Source organism: Amaranthus tricolor, chromosome 17, assembly GCF_026212465.1.
Source record: "Amaranthus tricolor cultivar Red isolate AtriRed21 chromosome 17, ASM2621246v1, whole genome shotgun sequence".
Lineage (NCBI taxonomy): Eukaryota > Viridiplantae > Streptophyta > Magnoliopsida > Caryophyllales > Amaranthaceae > Amaranthus > Amaranthus tricolor.
In genome coordinates this window covers 15076945-15087399 of record NC_080063.1, presented here as the reverse complement: position 1 = coordinate 15087399, position 10455 = coordinate 15076945, and the positions used below count along the sequence as shown (strand labels likewise).

Genomic DNA, 10455 nt, shown 5'->3' with positions numbered 1-10455 from the left:
GTTGTTTGAAATTCATAACTTCGTTCTAAAATTGTGAACCAGAAATAAAAATTGATCAGGTTAACGTCAAAATTAATTACTTATAGGTTCAAATTGAAATTTTTTACTTTAATTGATATGCAAGTATTACGTACTTTACATTGAAATTTATACCTTTAAGGTCAAAATTAAAAAATGCCCAGAAAATGAAAAAAACAAGAGAAAACGCATGATGTTGTGACCCACTCTTGATCTCAATTTGAGACGATCTTGGCCAAGTTTTGGAATAATTACTAATTATATTTGTCTAAAAATGTAATGTAAATAAAAAGGCGGAAAATTAGATAATAACATAATACTTAAATATAGGTAAAATATGACAATAGAAATAGAGAAAATTATGGTATGATTGGCAAGGATCATAAATAATTAGAAGAAGATGCTTCAAATATACCGTTTTCCATAACAAAATAGATAGTTTGATTAAGCTATATATAATATATGTGGTAAATTTTGGATTCCGATAAAATTGTTTCACTCTGTGGCAAAAATTTCTCTCTGTTTGCATATTTATTGGATAGATTATAGATTTCAAATGAGATGTTTTGTACCGATTATGTGTATACTTACTGCCTTAAAGCGTTTACTTATATTCTTAAAGTGTTCACTATAAATCTTAAAATGGTTATTTATAAGCTTAAAGTAATCAATTACAGTTTTAAAGTGATTTCTTTATAATCTAAAAGTGATCACTGATCATCTTAGTGATCACTTACGATCTTAGGATGACCAATTATAACTTAAAGTGATTACTTATAACCTTAGACTAATCACTTACAACTTAAATGATCAATTATAATCTTCAAATGATACTAATTAGAAAATTGACTAATTGTATAGCTTTCTCGATCTTATACATAACTTGCTGAATGTATTGTAAAGAATATATTTTCTTCAACTGAACCTTGTTTACGGGGTATATTAACTATTAAAACTAAACTGAATTAATTTATTATGATTGAAAATAGGTATTAAATATTTAAGTACTAAAAAGTAAACATTAATATATAATTGAATTAAGTTAAAGTGAACTAAAAATAATGTATGTTATGATAATTTTAAATAAAAATAAAAATATGGAGATTCACTTAATTGCAAGACATCATTAATATTGCATTGGGAACTTTTCTTTTAGAAGCCATTTGAATTAAGTATAGTGGACCCTTTTCTCTATATATATATACTCCTAAATCTTAAATCAAAAGGAACCAAATGTTGGACTCCATTAACATAGTTGCTTAAAGAGGAGGGTTTAATTTTTGAGAGCCAAAAAGTCAGTCTTGTATGAATTTGTTTTATACTATTTTTGTCTACATTAAATTTAAAAGATATTTAAATGATAATAAATATTTTTATTTAACGAGTACAATCAAATATAATTATTTAAAAATACTTTTTATTATTTGATTGATGTATATTAAAATAGAGTGTACCAAATTTATACAATATTTTCACAAGTTTATATTTAGTATATTAGTTTATGAAATAATTGAATAAATAAAAGCTTATCACTTTATTTAGGAAGGGAGACTAAAAATGGAAGGAGGATGGGAACGAATACCAAACGGCACGTGATTAGGCTAAGATGAATGTCAGTTAACCTCCCTACGCACATGTGAGAGAGATTCGTCAATGTTCAATACCCAAATCTAACGGTGGTCAATGACACGTGGCAGAATCAATGACCCTCTTTACGCTTTTCTCTGGATGCTATCACCGTCCGATCTGGAATGTTTTGATACTTATAAGCTATAACGTGAGCCCACGTGCCATGCTGTCACGTGATGCTTTTTTTTTTAATGAAAATATCTTATGCTTATCTCGTGACTGGCACGTCGGTGGAAATCGAGTATTTTCTTACCACAAATTATTGTATGAAAGGGAAAGTTAAGCTATTTTTTTTTTGGGATTTTTTTTAAATTGCATGACTTAGCTTGGTCTTTGTTTTTCTTAATTACCATGGATGTTATAATATTAACTGCTATTTTTATAAAAAATTGTATTTTTAAAAATATATAGTTATTATTTTCATAATATGTATTAGTTGGATTTATTGACCCTTGTATTAGTAGTATGTAGGGGTGAATTTAAGAAAAAAATCAAGTGATATTAGTATGTCACTATTTCAAATTAAAAATTACATTCAAAAATATTGAAATTTAGACATTTAGTTATGTTGATTTTTTTGAAAGCGACCTATAATGAAAAAATCTATCTATTGTAAAGCTTAAAGAAAATGTTAATCACTAAATCACTATAAACTATCAATTATCTAATAACTTGATCAAAATTGTAATTAACAAGAATGTGAACAAATTAATTCTCATTTGTGTTAAATTTATCTACTTACTCCTATAAAAATAATGGACTTTCTAATAATAAAATTTAACAAGTACGTAAACTGTAATAAAAGTTACATCTTTCGACTTTCGGATATCACTGAAAAAAGACCATTATAATAAAAAGACTGTAAATTCACCGGAGAGGTTTTGAATCCGAGGCTCATGCAATCACGCATGACCCCGTGAAACCATCTCTTCTGCTAGATGTTTTGTTGTCTATGGTATACTCAACAGCAAAGAAAGACCATTTAATCCTCCCCTAATTGTATAGGGTATATCTTATAGTGAAACAACCTTATAATAATTTGTGCATCACAAATTCTTATAAGACAATATCATTACGAGTTATAAGACAGTTTTGAATTAAGTTAAAAAGTCTAACTAAATTATTTAAATATCTACCTTAGAACATTAAAATACTCATTTTATATTCTTGGGTTTCTTGTGTACCTTGCTCAAGTCAATCTCATAAAATTTGCTTTGTCTTACAATAACAAATCAGGTGGATCAATCTCGATCGGTTCAGATCTCGGTGAAATATTGTAATCAAATTAGAAATCGACACTTGTAACTTATGAACCATTCATAAGCCTCAACACTAAAATCACACTGCGAGTCTATGACACAACACGCAGCAGCACAGAGCTGAAGTGATTGCAAAGGCTAGCAGAATAATTTTAGTCCTGGCCACTGGCCAGAAAACCAAGGGCATATCATTTTGGCAGTCATCAATACAGCCTCATCAGTCATCGATGATTAAAAAGTCGAAAATAGTCATCAGCGGATAACAAAAGAAAGTCTCAAATAGTCAAAATCGAAAAATTAAAACTCGGTAAAAGTGAGTTAGACAACTGATTATCTCCTAGACTTCTTCTTCGAAGATTTAGATCCACCTGTTGAGGCTGCTTTCGAGCTGCTGGCTTGGCTCGATTTTGAATTGTTGGCCTTACCACCACCATTATCTGCCCCAGAAGTTCGAGAACTATCGATTCCAGCATCCTGTTTTTCTCGAAGGACAGCACCTTGAGAACCTCTCACATTAGCAGCTCTCTTATCCTTTCTCCGAGGTCTGTAGGTAGACCTTTCTCTTTTTGGCAACCAACGTTCTGGGTCCGGTGGAGGGCCAGGATTAGCTGGGTCGAACCCTTTAGGATATCTCGGTTTTCTCTTTCTTTTCTTCTTAGTTTTATCCTTGTTTTTATTCTCGTCATGCCCTTCAATATTCACTATGCGAGATCCCCCATCAGCGGGTTTTGCACCAGAGGTTGCCTCGAGATCGTCCACGTTGATTCCCTTCAAACCAGGAAGTGATTTAAGCTTCTTTTCGTAAGCTTCAGCCTTTTCGACATTGACATGAGCAGCAGTAGTTACTAATCCCACCAGCGCATCAATATTGTTGTTTTTCTTAACGAGTTCCTCGAACAACTGCAAAGCCTCCTTTTGTCTACCATACTTGAGCTTGAAGGCAGCGGCTTCTTGCATGATAACAATAAGTTTGTTGTCTTCTGTCATTGCGTTAGACCACCACTTGACTGCGTTGTCGAATATAAGTTCAGCACCATCAATGTCTCCTACACGTTCTTTCAAGGCGACAATGGTGGCTACTGTAGCAGGCATGTGTTGGATATCGGGTATTTTCGATAGGGACTCCGCAGCCACTTGAAAGTGACCGGTAGCAGCAGCCACTTGGGCTCTGGCAAGGAGAAACAACTTAGACTTGTCGGGAGATGTTCCAGCAAACTGCCCAAGCAATTCTTCTGCTCTGCTAGCTTTGTTCTCCCTGACAAGTACAGCAGCTTGAAGTAGCACGGGGCTGTGACTGTGCGGAAACATTTCCGCTAAAGCAGTAACAAGTTCCCGAGCCTGAAAACAAAACCAATAGATTGTACATCAAGATAGCAACATAAAGATACAAGACAGAACTTACTCCGTCTTGATTTATTTATTTGATTTTTAGCCCTCTACATAAAGACTCATCATCATACCCAGTGTATCTCACTTATAGGAAAGGAAGGCGGCAACTCATACCCATAAAGGAGAGTTCCCTTTACATAAAGACTAAGGTTGGTTAATACGAAATGGATTCATTCCCAACACTAATTCTAACAAGAAACAACTAAAATATTTCAACCTCTCTTTTTCTCTTATTTCTCATCTGGTCATACAATGCCTTATCACTTTCTTCCATTGAGAGTCGAAACTGATAAAGAATATACTGAATTACAAAAAAGTAGCTAGAATATGTAAAAGCAGAGATTGAGTTACCTGGTCGATCTTGTTAGCATGCAGAAGCAAAAGAGCTCGATTGACATAAACTGCTTCTTTTTGCTTGAGAGAAAGCTTTGACTCCAGTGCACCAGCCAACCAGAACTGACCTCTATCACCTTTTTCTATAAGTCGATCAAGCTTTTTTAGGCTGTCAGAAACTTCTTTTGGACCCCGGAGAGAAATTAAGTTGTTGGTTGCGATAGCAAGGGATGATTCATCAGCCAAATTACGTTTTATCATGTCTAAATATCCATGCACAGCTTCTTGAGTATTTCCAAGGAGCTGAAATAGAAGCAAAATTGAGTTCTTAAGCATATTTACATCCAAAGGCAAACGAAGTCGGAAGTCATGTGATCATTACCTGTTGAACATATGCCAGTTGAACAGCTATAGGAGCCAATTCATTTTCTATATCATCATCTGCCCAGTTATCCTCCATCAATGATTCTTGACCGACCCTATAAAACCATGACTTCCATTAATCTTGATGATCAGCTCAAAGTTTAGCAAAGGGTTCCCTTTGCTTGCTCCAGCTACCAAAGAACAACTATCATTTTTCCACAAAAAGATAGTATGCAAGCTATTTTATTAGCCTACTATCCAGGCTTTACTGTATTTTGCACGATGAAATTCCACAAAATATTCTTTTACAACCCATAATTGATGTTTCTATAAGTGAAGTAAATAAAACCGCAGGGGGTCTTTAAGGGTGTGCAAGGTAATCGACCGCACAAGGCCCCCTATTTCTCCCGTATATGAAAAAGTTAATCAAAAAAAGAAATATGTTAAGTTTATTAATAAAATACATATAATCACTATAAATAAGGCGCAAAATAAAAGTTTTGCACAAGCCCCCAAAATTTTGACTTATTATAAGTAAAAGTTTGCAAGTATTAAGCACTACTTCATCCATTTCATAATGTTAGTTACATTTGACTTATTTTTACACATTTTTCAAGTATTATATTACATTATAAATATACTATATAAAAAATTATAAAAAAAATATATAAAAATTTTATAAGTGAAGACAAATCCAAAAAAGCAAAAGACCCATATCTTCCATACACGATAAAAGGTATAAAGATTTTGTGTATCGGTATATGGAGAGGCACAGCAGAAGAGAGTGATAACACACATCCAGCACAAAACTCAGTCCTCTTAATCTTAATGGATGGAAAGCAATAAAATCTTACCTTCTGGCTGATAGCAAAAGTTGTTCAGCATCTGCATATTTATGAGTCTCGATCAAAGAGCAAGCAGTATTATATGCCAACTCAAAGCTACTAGTTGGTTTTACTTTAAGAGCTTCCAACACTCTCTGCACCTCAGATGATTGCCCCGCTCCCACCAGACCAGCAACAAAGTTGATCTCAAAAGAGTCAACATTTGAGTTCTGAAGTTTACGGTAAATTTCAAGGCAGCCATCCATCCTTCCCAATCGGTACAATATCTGGGATTCTAGCAACATTGTTGCAGTGTTCCTCTCCTGGCTTTTCAAGGATTCCAAAGCTTCATCAAGTTTGTTTAGCCTGTACAAACAGTATGCCTAATGGACAAACGACAAGCATAAAAGAATCATACATTAATTACAATACATAAAAAAGATAGCATGTAAATTTTAAACGAAATAGTGTCAGAAAATCACAATAATATACATGTATAGGTATTTGTTCAGAACATCAACTTCACTCCCAATACTCTAGAGCATTGAATATGACAATAAAACAGATAGAGCATTGTGTCAAATTCTGAATTGTGAAGCAATCCACACAATTATATGAAGGAGGCAAACAGAAATGATGGAGAGGTTTTCCATCATATCATTGTTGTTAAGAGAGGGGTCTCTTCTCTTAATACAATAAAATTAAGCACTGAAGAGTGAAATAAGACTTGAGGGTTCATCTAGATTGGAACCCTGATTTCACACATGGCCGGGGAGTCCTTTCTAGGAGGAAGTTAGAAGGGAAGTGTTTTCTATGGAGAGAGATAAGGCAGTATCCAGAATAATTCTTCAATGGCTTTATTATAGATGTAATAAAAGGAGCACAAAGTACAATTTCAATGACTTGGTATGGAAAAAGGATCGCATAGGCTATCATCCTATCAATTTGCTTACTTGTGCACACAGCATTGAGATAAAAAAAATTGGAAAAGATGCTTTCCCACATTGTTTGGATAATGAATTACATTTCAAAACTGCTTTGTGGTTAATGTTCTTGGGTATATGATAAATGAGGTGCCAGACAGAGCGATTAAAGGTTAAAAAGTGGGGGCGGAGAAATGTTGAAGTCATATTAGCAATATGTAAAGGGTACAACATTGTTCTTTGCAGCTGACTTTGACATTTTTAAGGTTCTAAACTCTATCTTAGGTTGATTCATTCCGATTGGATACAGTTGTATAATACCTGATCATTTGGGAGAACCGGAGAGACATAAGCAGAGTGATGACCTTTTAAATTGTTTCAAGATACTGAGTCCTTTTTCCATTATGGACATTTTTAAATTGTGTATATGGAGAGGTGATGAGTCCATGATTCACATGATTCATCCCCTAATTTATGAGCTTAAATGATGTGTCTTTTAAGTCAAGTTTTCTAATTTTTGTTGGATTTTACATTTCGGTTGAAGATTTTGTGTCTTCACTTGTTTTGCACGTAAATGAGCGTTTTCAATTGAAGAGTACGAGTTTTGGAGGCATGGATACACTCAACAATAAATTGGATCGAGAAAAGATGAAAAGAAACTAAAAGACCAGAAGCCCAAGATTTGACGTAAAAAACTAACATGTGTTACTATTTTGATCATAACTTTTGATACATAAGTCAGAATTACGTGAAACTAGTGTTATTAGAAAGAAGATTTCAAGAACTCTCCAAAGACATTATATGCCTCAAATGGACGGCTGAGCAGAAAGGTATAACCATTTTACGACAGCAGTTTCTCTAAATCCACGCAAGCTAAGCCCTAAGCAGGATTTTGACAGGGTTTTGGCAAGTAAAAGGTTAATTAGGATAAAGTCTATCTTGTTTATACTAATTATCTATCTCTTAAGATTAAGTTTAGATTTATTTTATATCTTTTGTAACTATATAACCCCTCTTGTCACCATATTTTTTAAGCCTTATTTTAGACTCTCTCCAGGGTTTCCATTTACTGTTTTCTTCAATTTATTTTCTCTCTAGAATACTTTCTTAATTTTATTCTTGATTATATTTATATATATATATATTTTTAGTATCATCATTAGGGTTTTTAATTGTTTGTTTTTAATTGCAAGATTGGGGGTGAAGTTAAAAATCACTCGAGGTGTCGCTGTGTGCCTAAACCTGACCTTCAACCAATGTTGTAAAGGTATTTTGGCCTCCACTTACATATTATAGGAGAGAAAAAGGAGTAAACCAAAGAGATAAATGCTAGAAAACTAAAGAAATCTACTTGGAAAACAATTTTTATAAAAGTGCAAGAATTTTATTTTTTTTGTTTATTTTCTGTACATAATGACTCTTGTACATATCATTTCCCAGTCACTACAAGTTGCATTTCGTGTTTGTGTTCCCACCCACGTTTCCGTTCTAGGTACAATATTAACATCATCACACCTTTTCTAGACATTTGTGATACTTTACTCAAACTAGTGTCTCCTTAGTCTATATGTTTTCCTCATTTTCTAACCGTATCTAAATGTTTACCAAAGTTTTTTTGCGAAAAAAAGTACTCACTTTCTTTAGCAATTCTCTCACTAAACACACTAGCTTAACCCATTAACCTAAAGAAAAAAAAAAAAAAAAAAAAAAAAAAAAAAAAAAAACAAGTAGCAGCAGGGATAACAGTCGGCGCAGGGATAACTATATTGTTCCAAATTACTACAAACAAAAGATCAGATTGAACTTCAATGCAAAACAATGAGTTGAAGATTTTCTAAGACCAATATTCATACCTTGAAGAAACTAAGGTCAACTGGAAGCCTTTGTGAAGATTGAATAACGTTAAGCGCTTCATCAATATTATCAGCCCTGATTAGAGCTACAATCTTGCAACGAAGAGCATCCTCATCTCCAGGAGCAGCTGACAACACTGAAAGTGTGCTTCCCAAATACAAATATTAGAAATTCACAAATGAAAAATGGAAAAGAAAATTTGAACAACACACAAGAAGTGAAAAGAATGAGACCTTGTTCTGCAACCTTAATTGCATGTTCATACTCGGAACGTTCGATGAACTTATTAAGGGATGTAAAGAGGTCCTCAATGGAAAGATTTGGCTGTATTGGAGAAGCCTTAGGTTTCTCTTTGGTTTTTGGAGCCATTGCCTAGCAAAACTAAACCCAAAACAAAAGACATAAAAAAATGTACATGAATTCAAACAAGAAAAACAAGGGAAGGTCCCAAATTTTCCGATAATTACTTGTTTGCAAATCAAAAAACAATGCCCATTAACACTAAACCCACAAGAATCAAATCTTCTAACCAATTTAAAAAGATTTATAATTCATGTGCCTTCAAATCAATATGTATTATCAACAAAGACTTTCCCATTACAAAGTCTAAAACGGAAGACCCATCAACTAAATCCACAACAAAAATACAGAAAGCTCACAGATTTTCTAATAATTGTTTGTTTACAAATCAAATTACAACACATATTAACCCTAAACCCACTAGAACCAATCTGCTAATCACTTTAAAAGGGTTAGTTATTCATGTACCTGCAAATCTATGTGTTATCAACAAAGACTTTCCCATTTTTAAGTCAAAAATCAAAAACCCATCAACTAAAATCACTCTAAAAGTACAAAAAGTATGATTATTAAATTAAATCCGTGAATCAGAATTACAATTTTTCAAGTATATACCATTAATCCTGATAATTATGAATGGAAGAATATTCCAATTTTTCTTTTCCTTCACAAACAATGAGCAAAACTAATAATGTATCTGCTTAAAATAATTTACCCTGGTACTCGGATTTCATAGGTAGTTTTGTAAAACAGATTCTATAAACACCCAAGAATATACTGTGATGAAAACAATTAATCAATAAATGCAAATCAAGTACGAATTACACAATTAAGTTGTAAAGAGAAGACGAACCTGACAATCGGAGAAGAGAGACGGAATTTGGTATGCGATGTTAGAGAAGAGGGGGAGATTATGATTTATGAGGAAGATCAAGTAAATCAAGCTAGAGAAGATCGGAGAAGAAAAATCCCTTGACTGAAAAGGGGAGAAATTAATTGGGAAAAATTAGGGCTTATTTGGCAAATGTAACTGAGAATCGGGAAACATGATTACACGAATGGGAAATTAAAGAAATCAAAAAATTAATCACAAATTTTTAAATGAAAAAGTTTTATAGTGATATAATATTTATTTGGCTGATTCATGTACATATAAGCTATCAAAATAAGCACTCAAAATTTAAAGTAATAAATAGACTAATTATATAAATTTATCTCATAGTTAATTATTTATCAAAAAAAAACTTTAAAATTTAAGCTCTTTATGACTTATAGTAAAAAAAATTATTATTTACAAATTATAATCACTATGAATATGATAATACAACAATTGTAAATATTATTGTTGAATTTGATAAAATTCACTTGAACACAATTTCTATAGAACTTTTCCTTCTTAATTCTAATTCTCCCGCTATTTCTAATTTCCAATCTCTATAATTAAATAAGAAAATTTTCAAAGTTATTCGTTTTTCACTAATTCACTTTGTTTGCTGCATCTAAAAATTTAAATTTTACATTCTTCTATAACCTCAACAAACTTAAAAAAAATTTTTGATTGAG

General features: G+C 32.6%; 1 protein-coding gene across 1 annotated transcript; it reads right to left on the bottom strand.

Annotated features, from left to right (window-relative positions):
• Positions 1 to 3032: 3032 nt before the first annotated feature.
• Positions 3033 to 9973, bottom strand: LOC130804582 (uncharacterized). The gene is made up of 7 exons (XM_057669062.1): positions 9746 to 9973; positions 8826 to 8973; positions 8592 to 8728; positions 5846 to 6198; positions 5011 to 5107; positions 4647 to 4931; positions 3033 to 4244 (listed from the first exon to the last, which is right to left on the bottom strand). Exons 2-7 carry the CDS (start codon positions 8959 to 8961, stop codon positions 3237 to 3239), a joined length of 2016 nt encoding a protein of 671 aa, XP_057525045.1. The 5' UTR covers positions 8962 to 8973; positions 9746 to 9973; the 3' UTR covers positions 3033 to 3236.
• Positions 9974 to 10455: the final 482 nt, after the last annotated feature.

Coding starts and splice junctions, on each gene's coding strand:
- LOC130804582 (XM_057669062.1), bottom strand. CDS start 8,961: ATGGCTCCAAAAACCAAAGAGAAACCTAAGGCTTCTCCAATACAGCCA. Junction 8,729..8,825: donor AATTAAGGTTGCAGAACAAG/GTCTCATTCTTT, acceptor GCACACTTTCAG/TGTTGTCAGCTGCTCCTGGA. Junction 4,932..5,010: donor AACTGGCATATGTTCAACAG/GTAATGATCACA, acceptor CTTCTATTTCAG/CTCCTTGGAAATACTCAAGA.